This window comes from Chaetodon trifascialis, chromosome 19 (assembly GCF_039877785.1).
Source record: "Chaetodon trifascialis isolate fChaTrf1 chromosome 19, fChaTrf1.hap1, whole genome shotgun sequence".
NCBI lineage: Eukaryota > Metazoa > Chordata > Actinopteri > Chaetodontiformes > Chaetodontidae > Chaetodon > Chaetodon trifascialis.
The window spans coordinates 6,833,201-6,852,183 of NC_092074.1; the positions used below are offsets into that span (position 1 = coordinate 6,833,201).

Consider the following 18,983-nt stretch of genomic DNA (forward strand, 5'->3'; position numbering starts at 1 on the left):
AGATGTGAGCATGTTAAAATGATTAAAAAAATCACTGTTTTTTTTGTTGTTTTTTTAAATATCATTCTCTAACATGTGATGGGGCATGGGGCCATTAGGCATCTGATGGATGTTGAGAGTGTTCAGTCATTTATTATTATCACCCAAGCAAGTCAGTGGTTGTTGAGTGTACTGAATGAGGAACTGTCTGTCATGAACTATAATTATATTTGATCAAACTGTATGAACATGAACAACACAAGCCTGTCTGAAAGGGCCGTGGTTACTCCAAACAAGCAGAATACACCAAACAAAATCAAATTTGGTATGTTTGAACAAGCAAAATGGTGGTGATTCTTTATTTATTAACCCTGGTTTTGACTTTGATTGCTGCAGTGTGTGCTGGCTAATCTTTGATTAATACTATCACATAGTTTCATCGTCACTGCCTCTCAGTACTCAATTGTATGCAATTGATTAACAGGGTCAATGAGAGTTTCTGTCTTTTCATGTGTTTTGCCCCTCATGTTTTTAGATTTCCCACTGCATTGGCTCACAGCAAGATTTGGTCAAGCTCCTTTATCCCCTGTGAACATACATCAAAATAGGCATTGTGAGTATGTGGAATATGGCAGTATTTTCCCATCTCCACTTATTTCATTGTGTGTTGGAATTTCACTGGTTCATTGAAGGAATTCCTACCCAGATTTCAGTACCTATTATAATACTTACTTAATAACAAATGATCCAAAATGAGCTAAAATGAAATTGGCAATTAGGGCTGGATGTTGAACATCAATAATTTTATGGCACCGCTGTCAGTCCATATCATCATTTTAAAGATACACATTTATTTTGAAATTCTCATGGCACATTTATGTCACTGCTTCTGCCCAAGCACACCTCCTTCCTAAACATTCAAACAGTAAATTCACAGTACACACCATTTCAGTGATTTATGAAGATGTTAACTATGCTCCCGATGGTTTAACTGTGTTAAATTTCTCCAAAGAAACAGCTTTGTTGCTGCAGGGTGTTTGATCAGGTGGATGTGTGCTGCAGCTGGCAAAAGCTGTGATCACACACAGCTTGCTTAGGAGTGGTTTCTGCATCTTTTTTCAATGGTTTCAATGGTTTGGATCTCTCAGGTGCACCTCACTACCAAGTGGCGCACTCTGGTAGAGAGCTAAATCCATTTGTATCCAAGTGTATTATGATGATAAAATTACTGTTTCTGTAAATGCAGTCTGGTGGCTTTGGTGGAAGCGCTATCACAGCTATACTAAAAGGACCTTACACGTTAACAAAAAGAGAGGAATTTTAGATTAATAATATATTGTGTATGGTGATATAAATTTTGACATTTGTCATTCTCATTTAAGGCAGAGATAATGGATGTTTTGTATAACAAGAGGTGTTATGTTGCTGCAATTTTCCATTATGGACAGATAATGTTTGCCTGAAAACATTTCTTGTTAAGGTCTGGATGGTGCCCTGTATGCAGCAGTAATGTCCTTTGCCTGTCACATGACTGTTTGTGGAAAACTGCACCCCGCGTGTGTGTGAGAGTGAGTGAGTGGGTGGGTAGGGGGGTTGTTTTTAGAGATGGTAACAGGTGTTTTATACTCATACTACAAATTTGCTGCATGTGCTACAAAACTATCAACCTCAGTGCTATGTGCAAAAAAGTTATCATAGAAGCCTGTTGTGTTTAATATATGTTTGTGTGTGTGTGTGTGTGTGCATATTGTTTGCTTTTATGCTTTCCAGATAAGATCCAGTGCTTGTTGACTGCTGTGTTGATGAAAGGTGATATCATGGGTTGCTGGAATTCTTGAAACTGCCAAAATGTCTTCAATCCAAGGACTCCCTACGCGAGGATCGGATATAACAGTTCACATAACCAAGTTTCACTTGCATCCCCTTTGTGTGCTTGTGGAGTTCTGGGGAAAATTGATCCAGGATAGGACAGGAGATTATGACTGCCTGGCTAAAGACATTCAGTCTCCTGGAAACAAATTTAAAGAGTTTGAAGGAAATCCTGGTGACCAGTGCTTGGTTCAGATAGATGGTACTTGGTACAGGTCTCGCATAGTCTCAAGAAATGGCTTAAAATACAGTGTGTTTCTCTTTGACAAAGGGATGACATATAGCAGCACAACAAGTAATCTGGCATGGGGTAAAAAAAAGCACTTCCAACTGCCACCTGAAGTGGAATTTTGTGTGCTTGCTAATGTGCTACCATGTTCACTTGAGAACAGATGGTCTCAGATGGCTCTTGAATTTCTGAAATCTCTCTCTGGAAAGTCTGTCAAGGCACATGTTCAAGATGTACTGGTTCCACACAGAACATTTCTCCTACACATCCCTTGCATAGCCAAACAAATGTATGAGATGGGAATTGCCAAGAAGCTGTCTCCAGACATGTTCCAGGACTTCGTTCTGATGTCACTGCAGTCCCATAGTCGTGCTGAAGTTGCTCCAGTGACACAACAGATCTCCATCGGAGCAGGTGAGCGATTGCACAAGCAAGAGCTCTTCATGTACCCAGAGCTGCCAGCAGGAACTACAGAGGCCGTCATAGTCACAGATGTGACAAGTCCGCAGCGGATTTTTTGCCAGTTGAAGGTGTTCTCACAAGAGTTGAAGAAACTCTCAGAGCAAATCACACAGTGCTGTGAGGGCAGGGTGACCCATTGTATTGTAGGTCCAGAAATGATTGGGTTTTCATGTGCTGCAAGAGGAAGTGATGGCAGGTGGTACCGCTCTATTCTACAACAGGTATTCCCAACCAACAAAGTGGTTGAAGTGTTGAATGTTGACTATGGAACAAAACAGTTCGTTCACATGGAGAATGTAAGACCACTGGCTGCAGAGTTCTTCAGGATGCCTGTTGTGACTTACATCTGCTCCCTCCATGGAATCATTGACAAAGGGGTTGGATGGACAAAGACACAGATAGACTACCTCAGGACCCTTCTTCTGCACAAGACAGTGTTTGCCAAATTTGAGTACCAAAGCATTTCTGAGGGTGTTCACTATGTCACGCTCTACGGGGATGAAAACACAAACATTAACAACTTGTTTGGTTCCAAGGAGAGCTGTTTGGTGGAATGTGAAAAAACACTTGCGGATTATGCCATCCGTAGCAGTGCATACAGCCACCAGCCTCCAGGTCTGCAGGAACGAAATCAAAGAAAAATAATAGCTCCTGTACAGACTGTAGAGGAAAAAGAAGGGAAAGGCGTGGTAGAGAAGTTGCCAGCTGAAGACCTCTCTCTCAACTCCTCTCATGTTGCTGTTGTTCAGAATGTATCTGACCCATCAGAGTTTTGGATCCAGACACAGAACTATGCAAAAGAGTTTGATAAACTGATGGGTAGTATCTACCATCTGTACAAAGATTCAGTGAATAAACATGTGGTAACAGATCCAACTGCTGGACTCTACTGTGCTGCCAAGGCAGAAGATGGTGATTTCTACAGAGCAACTGTAGCTGAAGTTGGTGAGACACGAGTCAAGGTGTTCTTTGTTGATTACGGAAACACCGAAGTGGTTGACAAGAGTAACATCAGGGTCCTTTCTGATGACTTCAAAAAGCTGCCATGCCTTGCATTGAAATGCGCCCTGGCTGGTATCAGGCCGAAAGATGGGAGATGGAGTCAAAGTGCTTGTGAGTTTTTCATGAAAGCAGTCACAGATAAAACACTAAATGTACATGTGATCGCAAAATTTGATGGTCGCTATGATGTCCAACTAACAGATCCTCAAGCACGGGGAGAAGGAGATCTTACTGCATTGATGTGTAGTTCTGGCCTTGCTGAGAAGGTTGAAACGCTGACACAACCTAAAGCTAAAATGACCACACAACCTGCCAGACTGTCAGGTGTATACAGAAACAATGGAATGCCTTTCCAGACCATAAACACAGTTGGCCGTGCCAGTAATGAGAGACAACTTCTTTCATTCAAGGAGCACATGTTTCCCATCGGAAGTGTCCTTGATGTCAGCGTGTCCCACATTGAAAGCCCAAATGACTTCTGGTGCCAACTAGTACAAAATGCAGGGCACTTGAAATTGCTCATGCATGACATACAGGCGCATTATGGAGGCAGTGAGTATCAGCCTCTTGTAGAAACAGCTTGTGTTGCACGCCACCCTGATAATGGAATGTGGTACAGAGCCCTTGTAATTCACAAACACGAAACACCTCATGTAGATGTGTTGTTTGTTGACTACGGCCAAACGGAGACCATCTCTGTCTATGACCTGAGGAGGATCTGCCCAGAATTCCTCACTTTGCATGGCCAAGCTTTTCGATGCAGTCTGTTAAACCCTGTTGACCCCACATCTGCCACAAATGAGTGGCATGAAAAACAAATAGCCAAGTTCCACAGCTTTGTGAAAACTTCAGCATCAGACTTTGTGATATTGAAGTGCACCATTTATGCTGTTATGTACAGTGAGCAGAAGATTGTTTTCAACATTGTGGATCTAGAAACTCCTTTTGAGAGTGTCTCCACCAGTATGGTCAATCTAGTCCAAAGTGCACAATTCAAGAAAGGCACTGGGACGATGTTTCGCCTGGACACGTACTATTATTCAACGCACAATATCAAAACTGGAACAGAGGAACAGGTCACAGTGACATGTGTGAACAGTGTCAGTCACTTCTACTGCCAGCTCGAGAGGAATGCTGATGTGATAAAAGATCTCAAGATCAAAGTGAACAATCTCTGTCATCAGCTTGAGTGTGTCAACCTCCCAACAGTCTTTGGAACGTTGTGTTTCGCGAAGTACACTGATGGTCAGTGGTACAGGGGACAGATCAAGGCCACAAAGCCAAAAATTCTGGTTCACTTTGTGGATTATGGTGACACTATTGAGGTGGAAAAGTCTGACTTGCTTCCAATTCCCAAAGAGGCTAATGACATAATGTCTGTGCCTCTGCAAGCAGTTGTGTGTAGTCTCTCTGATGTCCCATGTTCCTCTGATGTTCCCAATGAGGTCAACAGCTGGTTTGAGACCAGTGCAACAGATTGTAAATTTCAAGCACTGGTAGTGGCCCGAGAACCTGATGGGAAACTGCTGGTTGAGCTCTATCGTGGAAACACTCAGATTAATTCAAAGATCAAGAGGATGTTTCAGATCGAGAGACACACAAAAGAGCAGGTTGTCTGCCAGGGTCGCAGAGAACATGAGACCTCAGTAAATCATGCACAAAAGATTCGAAAAGCTGTGCCAAAACAAGCTGCAGAAGTGAAAGATGACACTCAAACCATCAAGACAAATTTCTCTGCCCAAAAACCAGCACGTCAAATGAGGGGTGCCAACATGAATCTGAAGTCTGCACCAAAGCCTTTGTGGCATGTTTGTGAAAATGGTCACAAGGTCAAAGCTGCTCCATTAGAGCTGTACAAACCTCCACACCAAAGGCAGTCATGTGTAAAGACACCAAGTAATACAAGAACTGGTTCTGAGCAAGCAGGTGCCAATGTCAAACCCAAAAAAGAAAGTCTGCCCACAGAAACTAAGCTCATCAAGTCCAAATCACCTGACACAGAACCTCTGAAGGAAAGCAATGTTGAACAACTCCCTAAACTTGCCAACCTGCCCTCAAAATCTATTACATCAGGTATGGAAGCAGATGTTTATGTCTCACACTACAACAGCCCATTGAGTTTCTACGTGCAGCTTGTCAGAGAGGAGGATGAAATACTCACCCTTGTGGAAAAGCTCAATGATCCACAATTCATCCCCCAAACTGACAGCATCAAAGACGTCCATCCAGGTGACCTTGTCCAAGCAGAGTTCACTGAGGATTCCTCATGGTACCGAGCAGTTGTAAGAGAAATCCACAGTAACAAGATGGCTCTTGTAGAGTTTGTTGATTTCGGAAATACGGCAGTGATGTCTATTTCCAAGATGGGCAGACTCCCTAAACATTTCTTGCAACTTCCCATGTACAGCACACACTGTATGGTGAGTGACAATTCAGCACTTGGAAAAGAGGAAGTGCTCAAAGAAGCCCTCAGTTGTAATGGAGAAAAGATATTCAAGTGCCAGTTTATCAGGCAGTCAGGATCCATGTGGGAAGTCTGTCTTGAAGACAGTAGTGTGAATGGTTCTGAAATTGTGTCAGAGAAACTTGAGCAAGGTGAGGAAAAACCTGCCCAGAACTCTGACATCAGGCAAGTATCAGAAAATCAGAAATGTCTACCGAACTCCTGTTCTCTATCTTACCACCAACAAGAGTTTTTGGAGGGACAAAAGTTGGAGGTCTACATCACGACCATAAATGATACTCATGGAGTTTGGTGTCAGCCTGTGGACTCAGAAGAGCTTGATAAGATAACATCACATGTCTCAGAAGTTGGGGGTGATCACAAACACATTGACCCAGACTCGCTCTCTCCTGGCAGTCCATGTATTGCTCTCTTTTCAGATGACCATCTTTGGTATCGTGCCGAGATCATTAACAAAAATGAAGAGGAGCTATCTGTTTTATTTGTGGACTATGGAAACATGTCCCAAGTCAGTAGTACAGATGTTAGGAAAATGGCCACTGACCTGATGAAAATCCCTCCACAGGCATTTTTGTGTGAGCTTGAAGGCTTTGATACTTCATGTGGATCTTGGGACAGCGGTGCAGTGGATGAGTTGGCAGCGCTTACAACAGACAAAGTGTTACAGCTGACTGTGACTAGAGTAACAAGGGAAGAAGGAAAAATCAAATGTCTTGTGCAGATGGAATGTGAGGGCCAGGTGATAAATGAGGCAATGAAAACATGGTGGAAGAGCTCTGTGACAGAAAACAAACCTGATGCAGTTGGACTGACCACTTCATGGAACACACCACTGCAATGTGACCCAACTGTGAAAGAGACTACATTGCCTGAGGATCAAGTCAAGTATCCTGAAAGTCAAGAAATGGAAATCCCTGCTGCTTGCTTTTACCCTCAGATAGACCACAGTGAGGAGCAGAGCGTTGGCAAGCTTGTTGACCCTCAAACAGCAGATGAGGACCCAAAACTAGCAAGTTGCTTGAAGCACAATAGGAGCTCTGATGATTATCTTCATTCTGAGTCCCCAAAGGAAGTTAGGGATCAGATTTTGCCAGAATGCCCTTTGACCACTGAACCTCAAATACTGAGCCTGACAGAAAATGTTTCCAGTGAAGGGGTGAACGTAGTCCCCACTATGGTGGTCTCTCAAACCAACCTTGAAGACATTTTGCCATGTGATAGTGACAGAGATGAAATCACATTACCTCCACTCAGTAACAAAGTTGACCAAGGTAGTTTGACCTTGAGCTCTGACAAGAGTGCTGTTGAAGCTGACAAAGGCAGTGAAGAGGAGGGTGCTTCTGTAATGGACACTATTGGACCAGATGACTTAAATTCTCCATTGGATGAGAACCTTACAGAGGCCATAAAAGCATCCGAGATTGGAACGACTGACTTGGATTCTGTGCCTGGAGAGGTGAATATCTACGGCATGGAAAGCTGCTTTGACATCATACATGTCTCCGGTAAGCAAGTCATTTAGTCTCCTTTTATCTTTGTTTCTGATTAATAAACAGTAGGATGTATTTCTGTTCATCAAATAAGCAGCTAGAAGTGAAGGGATTACGAAAATCATTGATATGGAAAGTTACTGTCTAACAAAATTTGTACTCTGCTCATATCTTATTTGCTTTGGTCACGTCATGCTCAGTGATTGTGAGTTAGTAATTTTGTCTTTTAAGGTTGTTTCTTTGCATTTCCAGATCCAAATGAGCAGAGAGAGGACAGCAGGGTTACCAATGCAAGGGATAGTCCTCTTAGAAGTATGACAACAGTGAAAATGGTAAATATGTGACAGTGACTTCTGTCAGAAAACACACACACACACACACACACACACACACACACACACACAGACTGCCACTGACCAGTACAAATGGGTAGATAGACTTAATGGAAATCTAATTGGGTGTTATGTTCTTCTCGAGGTTCCCCGTGAAGCTGTGTATCCCAGGGAGAGCATGGATCCACAAACAACTGATAAGATTTCTAAAGACTTAAAGCAGGTACATGAAGTTGTCTGTGTTTCTATTTCCCATTAACAGTTTACCGAAGAAATAAAATACCTGTTCAATACATGTATTCAAAGGTTTGGAATCATTTTGTCCATATTTAGTTGTATGGATGTACATAGTGACATTTGGTTTTTTCATGTTCTGTGTTTGAAAAAAGACGTTTGGGAAAAACTAGCCAGGGAGTGAAATAGTTACAAGAACATGATTTTTGTTCCTCCTCAGTTTTACTTGTGCGTTTGTCATCTTGCAGATTTGGACTGAACTGGTGCTGCCCTCCTCTGTGCCTCCCACGTTTGGTGAGGGATTCCTAATTGTAACCACACAACACTCGTTCATACATTGCAGGCGCTGGCTATGAAATTATGTAAAAAAGTTTTAAGGCAAGCTATCACATCAGCCTACAACACACTGCAGCTTGAGGTAACTAACAAGAAGACAGAAAACCTTTCACTTGTACTGTAGGTAGAATTGATAAGCTAAAACAAGTGTAATACTGTGTGTTCTAGAATGACTGTATTTTTATGGAGTGTGACTGTGGTCTTCATAGATGCTCCAACAGAGCAGGAAGTTGAAGCTGGAGATGGTTCCCCAGAGGGAGAAGTGCTGCATGTTACCACACATGAAGAGGTGATGTTATGGAAATTAAATATTTTGGATGGTGGTTTTGCCAGTGCTGCTTTGTTCCTTTTGTGGAGAGTAAATAGTCACTTTTGAATATTTATTGTACAGATGTTTTGAGTGTCTGTGTATGACAGTTTTCCATCATTGACACAGTCTGCATTAGATGAAGCCCTGAGGTCAGTGATGGGTAATTTGTTCTGTTTTAGACTGACTTGATGGCTGGCGAGGAGACCTTGGCTCATCATGAGGATACATATTCAGGTTTGATGATCATCTCAGAGTCTTTGTTTGCATAATTGAGTTGTCAATTTAAGCACCATTCAGGCTTTTTTTCCTCTTTTGTGTCTATATGTACGTATGTGCAGTAAAAATGGAGAATTGCAAACTTGAGCATTGTTAGGAACAAAGTTAAGCAAGTAAACACAGTGGTGTACTGAGTTATGCTTACTATAATAAAGCATAAATCATTTTAATCTCACTCAGTGATGCTAGTAAAATAGGCTTCTTGATTTATGTGATATTTTTCCACATGTATGCGCTTGAAAGCCTTGAGGCAATGCACAGGTTGTGTCTCTAAATCCTGTGTCTTTGTATCTGCAGTCCTGCTATCTGACACGACCACAGCAGCCACTGAGCCACTCACCTGCACTGCTCCGTCTCAAGATTCGGTAATGGATTTGAATCCACAGAAATGTAAACTCAAACTGCAAAACTTGTCCTGTCTGACATGTGAATTTTGTCTTGATTGCTGTTCAGGGTGACGGAGTTGAAGAGGGGACCTGCTCTGTTGAAGAGGCCTGTTTGACAGGTGTCACACTTCAGTGCCTCCTGAATAAAAAGCAAAACAATGTGCCAGGCATGCAGTGTGATGACCCTTTTATCAATCTTACTACAGCACTGCTTTATAGTAGATGGCAACACCAGTCTTAGTCTTTCTCTGTTATCTAAGATTTGTTGTTTTTTTTTCCATTTACACTGCAGATCCAAATGAACCAAGTGATGACCTCAAAGTCGCCAGTGCAAGAGATGATTGTCTCAGCAGTCGGACAGCAGAGGAAATGGTAAATTGCACCATAATGAGTTTCTACATGTGAGGTGTCTGCATCTGCATTGTTTTTGTACTGGCTTGCAGGCTTCGTAGTCCAGTTGCAGCTCAGGGAGGGTAAAACATGGACGTGATTTAGAATTATGAGGCTGTTTAGAGGGGAATACTGTGAATTCTTATACAAAAGCTGGCATTCACATGAGAGTGGCCATTGTGAGCAAATAAAGGCCATTCACAGAAACATACCCTAACCCTGTATCATCCACCTCGTGATTCCAGATTTCCACTTTTCCCAACTCATGTTAAATTTGTCATCAGTGAAACAAGAAAGTACTTCCTGTAGATGTTTCACATTAAAAACTTCTCAGTAATGGAAGGCTAGAAAACTTTTAACATGAGAAATCTGCCAGAAGTCAACATTGATCAGGAAAAATGGAAGAGGACTGGAATTATTTGTAATTGCAATACTGAATTTATCAAGACAGCAACCTCTTATACTAGCCTGTTCTCATTAAAGGCCTGGTTCTCTCTGCCAGTGTGCTGCTGTTGTATGTGAAGTGCTATACATAGATTACTGTTGTTTTGATCATGTTTCAAATTTCCCTTCTTTACATTAAAATGGTGCAATTACTTCATTTTTAGGTCCATGATGAATCACAGCTTTCTTGTAGGGAGCTTCCTGATGAACAATTAATTGGTGAGTCATCCCTAACACAACACATAATACACCATAATTACTACAGGCTTACATTACAAAGTTAATGCTAAAATATGAGGTTATAGTATTTTGAGGCAAGCCAAATGGAAGTGTGTCATCTAACACTGGACATTCACAGACCAGCGGTTACTACCACAAGCTCCAAAGCTTCTCATTGGCCTGGTCTACAGAACCGTTCATGATTGGTCTTGTTGGTCCTGACAAGTCTTGCTGTTTATGTCCTTGCTGTGTTCTCACATTGCGTGTGGTGTGCTGTGGTGAGGCAGATATGGAGGATTGCTGAATTGAACACATTTTGGGCTTTTCCACATTCCTCTCAGATCTGTTTCCATTCTGTACTTTATTGAAGCTGCTTATTGAGACTTGCAATATTTATGTCACCTGCTTCTGTATTTGCAGCTCTGCCTTCTGACTCTGAGCCACAAGCCTCCACAGTTCCCTGTCCAGATTTGGTAATAGACATCAGTCAACACAGTTCTAAAATTAAACTCCAAAACATCACATCACTGACAATGTCTTTGTTGCTTTTTAGAATGACGTAATTGAAGAGATGACCTGTCTCATTGGAGAGGTTTCTCTGTCGGACGACTGCAGAGGTATCAGACTTGATGAACCAAACAATGTGCCAGCCCTGCATTGTGATTTATGGTGTAAAAGAATTTTATTAGCAGCCAAACTAGCCTGCTCTCCATAACCACTGATCTTGATTTTCACAAGGACATAAGGACCATATTCTGCTGGTGTGTAAGCCTTCCTGTACTGATTCCTCCTCGTTCTTTCAGACCTACAACAAGCTGAAATGGAGGCCAATGAGCAGCTGGTGCACACCTTGCCTGAACATAAAGAGGTAACTGTGTGATAATGGTGCCTTTTGATTCTAACACAAGTCCACAGGGTTGACGTCCAAATGTGTATATATGACTTTGATGCTTACGGCATTAAATGGACAGTTCACTTCAGACATATGTAGCTGTAGACTCTGTGACATTACATATGGTTAATTAGGGACAGGGTATCCTGTCTTCATAAGCCTGGATAAGACCATGTCTCGGGTTTGAGAAACCTGAGTAGATGCTACCTGGAGTACTAATAGAAACCAGGATACAGTGGCTTTGCTTATACAGAACATAGTGGCTGCAAACCTGGATAGCGTGTTAGCAGGTTTCTAGCAGGTAAGTAACATTATACCCTATAAGATCAAAACCAGGGTACTGTTTTTTCTGATGACTTCCAGGATTTCAATGATGATGTGCTTGAGGAAGAGGTGCCATCTTCTGCTGGTGACAGTTTTGGTAAGTGATGATATAAAGAATTGATCTAAAAATGTTATCAGTTTAGCAAAAATAAAACTGAAATGGAACAATTTTAGCATGAAGTAGTCATGGGATGCATCAAGTAATATGATCATAGACTTCCTGTCATCTGTTCTCTAGTTGCTTTAAAGTACTGTTCATTCTAATCTTCACTACTTGCAAGTTTCCTTTGCAGGATATTCTGTACAACCTGTTGTGTGCCACATGCGCCACCAAATAACCAAACAAGGATATGTTTTCCCTTTTTTAGAGGCCCAGCTGACAGAGATAACGCATCTCTCTCTGTTCATCAACGATGGTTCTGCTGATATTGTGCCTGTTGAGCAAGAGCCAGAGGAGTAACCACCTCCTGTTTCCTTCATGTGCCTTTATCGGACATCTGAAAAGGAAAGTGCAACCTTTTAAGTTATATCGAACAGGTTCAAGTTTTCTTTATTTGTAGTGTTCGTTCTCCTGGCATTCTTGATTTGTTGGATTGACCTCACGGTTCATCTTTATTTTTGGCCCAGTGGCTGATGTATTACAGATTTGTTTCAGGGGATCTGTTCTGGTAAAAATGCTGCCTCATTCTTTGGAAAAGTACCAAAAGTTTTGTTCAATTTCATAATCAGTTGAGTGGTTGTCAGTGAAATGCAGCGGTTTCAATAGATTTTTCTGTATTTTGTGTGGATGCATGCATGTGTTGGAAAAACATTTATGTTGGCAAAATAAATATTTGAGATCTACTGAGATGAGTCATGCTTGTCCCTGTTAGGCCCTCAGGATGTCCATTTCAAATGTATCAGAGGATGGTTTGAATGGGTGAGATCTGGTGTCTGTCAAAGCAATGCCAACACTTTCACTTTGTACAAATGTCTCCTGAATGAAACGGTTTGGATCAAACTTGCTTCACACTGACACTAAACAGTTGTTTATCAGTGAAAAGCATGAACAGGATTATAGCTTGTTTAGATCATTTATGGCGATGGTTGTTTTTAAAAAAACAGAATGATATTGTCAGTTGTTCGTAGTGCGCCTCTGGAGTTTACACAAGCATGTTCAGAAGCTTAAATTTTAGCTGTTTCTAAGCCCCTAGCATTAAGGCCTTTACAAATGTGAGTGAGCAGACAAGGAAGATCAAGCTTCTTGAAGACACTGACACTAAATAGATTTGTATACAAACCAGATTTATTGAGTTTCAGTTGTGTGTAAATGGCAGGTATTTCAGACAGTAAGTGCAGAAAGATAGAAGGCTGTTACATGTTACTGACTGGATGCACAGTACAGAGTTATGCTTCATGGTATCTTAATGCCACCTTGTAGTGTTCGGATTCTTCTAATGATTTGCTTATGTGGCTATGTCCTGTTGAATCAGCATGGATGCATTTTGTTTGCTCTCTTGGTTAATAATTAAAATCATACTTTTTCAACAATGCCCATCCCGAGCCCATTGGTCGGATCCGATTCTCATTATAGGCCTCGTCACATAATCACATTGCAATCATAGTGTAGCTCGCCTCTTCTTGAAAGTCATATATCCAAAGAGACGTTCAGTATTTGTGTGGAATAACAGTTTCTCGGTTGGCTTTATGTACACTCAAAGATGAAAATGATGAAAACAATTTCTCTCAGAAATTGCTGGTAATGGTGAAGATTTCACCGACAGTAAAAAGAGGAAGTGTTCAGCTGCTCGTACGCAACATTCAGGCCTCATGAAACAAATGCTGGTCCACTGAGTGAGTGTTTTACCTGTCGAGAAAAACCAATCTTTCCTGCGGGTGAGGTAGAGATTATCTTTCCTATCCATGACTACTCCAGAATGTTACTCTGAAAGGCCGCACAGGCCTGCCTTGACATTTGGGGTCCCACGCTCCAGGTGTAATCGTTCATCTGACAGTCCCTGGTCTTTTTGCTGTAGCATGTTAGGCAGTGTTCAGATGGCAGACTGAAGCACAGTAACATTGGTTCCTTGAATGAGGTTTTCATCTTGCCCATCAATGAGAGGGTCCCACTGATTGAAGTTCCTCTCCAGACCTGCAAAATCCAACAAGATGTTTAGCATCTTCCAGAAGTGCAGCAGAACACTTTAAAGATCATGAGGGTGAGCAATTTCTGCTCTTACCAAGATGGCGTTGCAGGAAGGCTAGTGTTGCTTTGTTGGAGAGGTCTATGGCAAGCTCGGGGTCGATCTCTCCCTTCAGCTTCATCAGCTTCCCGATCCAGTTGCCCGTCAGGAAGGTGAAGTCTGGGAAGCTCTGGTGGACTGTGCCTCTGATAAAGGAATGCAGTGGAAAGTTTTACACAATCAACGGGACTGAACAGACTGAACGCGTTATCCCGACGTCAGCTCTGTCCGTGATACCTGATCGTGATCATTTTCCTCTGTATGACAGCAGAGTCCAGCTTCCTCATGCGGCTGATGTTCCCCGCCCACTGGAACTTCTCTGAGTTGATGAAGAAGATGGGCTGCTTCACCCGAGGAAAGATCTCATCATCTAACGGGAACATCCAGGCGTCCAGCGCGATGCCACACCTGATTGAAAAGAGCCAAGAGTTTCCAGGAGATAACAGTACCTAGAAGGTTGGGTATTGGCTGAAATTTTGATACTACTGTTATATGACATTCTTCTAGATTTTATACTGACACCAAAAGTCTGTGCTTCTGTGAATTTATAATCTTAAAAAAACAGCTCATATGTTGTATCATAGTTCTGCTCCTCCAAAACAAGCAGACGTGCTGATGGATGGATGTTCATTGTAAATCCACATACTTGAACTTAACCTCTTTGCACAAAGCTTCAATCACTGTCGCTCCCCCAAAGGAATGCCCCATGGCTGCTGTCCTACACAGATCCATGGAGTTCTGTCAGCCAGGAGACAAGAGGACATGTCATTAAAGGAGGGAAGAAGAAAGAAATAATAGATTCACCACCATGGGAATGAGAGAAGAGTAGAACGATAACTGACCACAGGTTCTCTGTTGAGGATTTTTGAGTAACTGCTAAGTTTGTTGCATAAAGTCAGTGTGAAAGGACTGATATGACGTCCTGACAAACTTTTTAATATGACTGTGCCATAGCATAACTTAAAACTACTCTGGAAGCAACGATGATACTCATTAAGTCTACATACGTATGTGCAAATAGAGCACAGATGTGGGCATGTACTCAAAAATACCTACAAAAATACTTAATTACTATTCAAATAGTGCTTAAAATATTATAGAAATTCTCTCTTATCAGAAGTTGTTTTTCCAGTTTGACTTTTTTCTCTCCAGCTTGTATCATCACCCACATAATTCCTGTACTTTGTTTGGTTACTACATCTCCTGCTCTGCTGCTTCTCATTTCAAAAGACACTCATGATGTCTCAAACGTTCATGCAAAGGTTACCTCCAATGTCGTCCAGTCAAACTGTGTGTTCAAAACATTTTGCACTGGTATCCCTGAGTTGATTTCAGTGAGTTTATCCAGAGCCAGAATGCATTCATCTGCTCTCTGTTTCACCTGGGAGTGAAGCCAAAGAGACACACAGGTTAGGAGATAAGGAAAAAGCACACACTGACTTTACAGCTTCCCACAAAGCCTTAAAAAATACACACTGTGATGAAGTGCAGTAAACAATACAGATAGCACAGATGAAACACCAAGATAAAACGGCTATAATGTCAGAGTGTGAGTCATATCGCATAAGGATCTGAGTGAAGAAACGAGGATGTGGTTTGACGTGCACAAACCATGCAGCATTGTTTAGTGAGTGTAAAGTTAAAATGTTGTGCAATCCAGCCGCTGTCAGTTCCAAACCTGCACTGCATAACAGAGGAATAATGTCTCCACCTCCACCTTTCACACAGTGACTCGACTGTTGTCCCTTCACATGGACTTTAGCTCCTAAACTGCAGCACGTAATCACTTGTTACCTGTTTATTTCTGAGAGGGAATTCGGTCTCTCCGTGCTGCAGAGGTCTGTAGTACATCCACTCGGTGACCAAGGTGTCCTGGGCTGAGGCAGATGTTTTAGGCACGTTCTCATTCGCCTTCTCTGAGTCCGTCTTCTCACGAAAATAATACGTAGCTGAGGCTGACTGGTCTCTGCAGAACAGAGAAACAGACAGTGATGCCAAATTAGGACTAAAAAGCTACAACCTAGCTATTATTTGGATGCATTCAGGAGTTTCCCCTGAAACTAATTTGAGATTAACCCATTGGAGATATCACAAAGAACTTAATTGTTTCTCACAAATAAAAGACAATCATAGTCACTTAACAAGAGGCAGCTTGACACATTTCTCTACAGTACAAACACAGCACGTTTAAAATGGCCTTATTGAAGCTGCTGTTTCTATTTATAAGCTGATTTTATTGTCTTCACTTCTCTTGTTTGTAGTTCTGCTTTCATCTCGTGGTGTATTAAGTGTTATTCTGGAAGACCGCAATGGAAATAAACCTCCAGGCTTTATTGTGTTTCCATTCTCAGTGATTTTTAATACATGCAGTGACCGCGGTGCAGTGTCATGTGTGTTTTAATCATCAAATAAATTCATTTGAAAAAACAGATGAATGATGTCATCCTGTTTCAAGTGAATAAGAACAAAAAGAACAGTTTCTAAGATCAATAATTAACAAATGAATGGTGATAAGGAACTTGGCTGCAGCTCAAAATAACATGGTTTTCAAAGGGGACTTCATGTGTGTTTCGGTGAGATGCTAAGCAAAATAATTTGGCAGCGTGACAAAGGCACCACAGACTGAGCGCCTGCATTGACGTGTGACCATCGACGCAGGCATGTGAAATAAAGTCTGCCTCCTGTCACAGCTATAAAACCATGTCACAACACTGCCACATGCTTTTTTTCCCCCTGTGGCTTTAGCTGTTAACCAGCTGCTAAAATTCTGTGGAATACCACTTCAGTCCACACGAGTGACACACTAACTGTGGCCATTATGTTCATCTCCATATGGTCCCCTTGTCTCTATCTATACTGAAAAGAAATGTGATGACCTGGTTTGTACTATTGTCTGCACACCCTTTCCACTCCTACTCCACAGATAAACAGACAGCCGCTTGCAGAAGAGACTGTTATTGTTGGCTTGGCTGACATTCAACTAGAATTTCCTCCAACTGACATGCCCGGAGTTTCACACTGTCAGTGTGAGCGCTTGATTCTCAGTTTAATGAAAGAAACCCTGACATCAACACGAGGACTACACGAGTTAAAAGTGTATTGAAAAAAAAAAAGCTCATACCTGTGTTCCACGGACACCACAATGAAGCCCTGTGAGGCCAATTCTGCACATATAGCTGAATACAAAGTCCTAGGAAAGACCAAGGAGATGTCAATTACACCATCTGTCATGGCTGATAAGTGAGCACAACATCCAGTTCATAATGAGTAAATGCTGAAAAGCGGTGTTCAAACATACCTAAAGGCTCCAAGGCCATGGGAGAAGATAACTACAGGACATTTTCCATTCGATTTAAACGGAGCATCCAAGTAGGCTGGGATCTTAAAGGACCCTGCAATGAACAAATGACATGAGCAGAAGCTTTGACTGAGTTTTTGTACACTTTAGCTAGTTTACAAACAATGAAAAAGACTTCCCCACCTTTCAGGCAAAGGCTTGCTCCCACACACCTTTACAGTGTGAACATTAACTTGCAGATTTGAAGCTTATCGGAGTAAAGTACACCATTTCTTTCACTGTTGTCGGAGCTATTATTTGATTATGGTAATGTAGTTGAGAGTGCAGATTGATTTCATAAGCCTTCCCTGGATTATAATGGATCAACAAGTCACAACCTGAAACACCAGCAGCAATATAAACTACATGACATTTGTCATAAATTACCCAAAATATGCAAAAACAGCATGCACTTGTACAAATCACGTGAAATGTTTTGCATATTACTGACAGAAGTGAAGTTACCAAAGAGGTAGTTAAAAATCCTTTCACTGAGAGTCCTGTTGATTTTCATGAAGTCTGCCAGGCCATTGAAATACTCCCTGCAGGGGACCCAGTCTGGTTTGTCAGCTTTCTCAACCTCTTGGCATGGATAGTAAAGCCGGAAGAAGCTGCCCTGTAAATGCCACAGACAGAAGCTCACACAGTGCAGCACGCGAGCACAGCTGTCTACTTTTATGTCATTTATTTTGGGGAGGAAAGTCAGCATCTGCTCTAAGATGACGTGTTGTTCTACTCGTACCTGTGGTGTGTGGTCCATCATGAAATCAGTGCATCCCACAGCATTGGGGCCCTTAGGTGGAGGGATCCCAAGATGATTACTGCAGGCGCTGCCCATGGCGAACAAACCGAGCTCGTACCGCCTCTGCTCTGCCCGACACAGACACACTTATTTCATCAAATACTCAGGACCTTATCAAAATGCTCAATGTCTTTTCCCCCCTACAACATCAGCGTTATTCTACCTTCATCGATATATAAGAAATGACTTAATTGCCTGGTGGCTAATAAGACACTGTTTGAGTAAGAAAGAACAGTTACTACTATTTAACTTCACCAGGTCTAACTGAATGCGTGCGGAGCGTCGAGTTTTACGTCGCCTTCGGTGTTTTCACCTTGTCGTAGCTGTACAGGACATCAGTGTATATCCGCTATCAATATAAATGTGGTGTTTGAACCCCTACCTGTCCGTGCCCACTCGTAAATCCTCTTGACTAATAACTGTACAAATCCTCCATGAGAAAACATCGACCTCAGTGGTGTCACAAGCGAGCTAACCACAATATCGTCTGGTTAGCTGTTAGCCACAAAAACACGCATGGAGATATTTAAGAAAAAAAAAAAAGGCCTACCGGGGATACAGAAGTAGTTGTGTGCCAATGTTACAACATCAGTTTCGCAACATTGCCACGTAACTCACGTTACTCATATCACTTTCTCGAGATTAATCCACCGGCGTGAGGCACTTAGGGTGGTTTGACAGGTCGTTAGTGTTAGAGATAGCTAGCCGCTGCTAGCGAGGGAGGGGGCTAAACCAGAGTAATGAATGTCAAGTGTTACTTCACTGTCCCGTGGCAGTCGCCTCGCGCTGTGGCTGCCTGAAAACATGCCTCAACTTGAATTTAACACAACTTCATATGATATTTACAACAACAACACACAGCTCATATTATCACCACAATTAAAGTGAAAGTGTCTCTTCGCCCGTCCTTCAGAGACCCTTTTAAAACCGGTTGAACTGCTCTATTTACGGCTCTGGTCAGAGCCAGCGGGTCTGATTGACAGC

General features: G+C 42.0%; 2 protein-coding genes across 5 annotated transcripts; one reads left to right on the plus strand and one right to left on the minus strand.

Annotated features, from left to right (window-relative positions):
* The first annotated feature begins 1,800 nt into the window (after positions 1–1,800).
* tdrd6a (tudor domain containing 6a) lies at positions 1,801–12,098 on the plus strand. Its single transcript, XM_070988052.1, has 14 exons — positions 1,801–7,018; positions 7,208–7,510; positions 7,748–7,827; positions 7,973–8,050; positions 8,310–8,355; positions 8,607–8,686; positions 8,887–8,941; positions 9,281–9,348; positions 9,437–9,488; positions 10,843–10,895; positions 10,976–11,039; positions 11,226–11,290; positions 11,678–11,735; positions 12,007–12,098. Exons 1-14 carry the CDS (start codon positions 1,828–1,830, stop codon positions 12,096–12,098), a joined length of 6,285 nt encoding a protein of 2,094 aa, XP_070844153.1. The 5' UTR covers positions 1,801–1,827.
* Positions 12,099–13,157: 1,059 nt separating this feature from the next.
* pla2g7 (phospholipase A2, group VII (platelet-activating factor acetylhydrolase, plasma)) lies at positions 13,158–18,821 on the minus strand. Of its 4 annotated transcripts, none has more exons than XM_070988136.1 (11): positions 18,382–18,821; positions 17,940–18,067; positions 17,663–17,813; positions 17,159–17,252; positions 16,982–17,050; positions 15,655–15,826; positions 15,128–15,241; positions 14,507–14,598; positions 14,098–14,268; positions 13,858–14,006; positions 13,158–13,769 (listed from the first exon to the last, which is right to left on the minus strand). In XM_070988136.1, the coding sequence occupies exons 1-11, from the start codon at positions 18,443–18,445 to the stop codon at positions 13,669–13,671; spliced, it is 1,305 nt and encodes a 434-aa protein (XP_070844237.1). In that variant the 5' UTR covers positions 18,446–18,821; the 3' UTR covers positions 13,158–13,668. The 4 variants fall into 4 exon arrangements, with proteins under 4 accessions (XP_070844237.1, XP_070844238.1, XP_070844239.1 ...); XM_070988137.1 differs by having other exon boundaries at positions 17,940–18,062; positions 18,382–18,738; XM_070988138.1 differs by having other exon boundaries at positions 18,550–18,646.
* Positions 18,822–18,983: the final 162 nt, after the last annotated feature.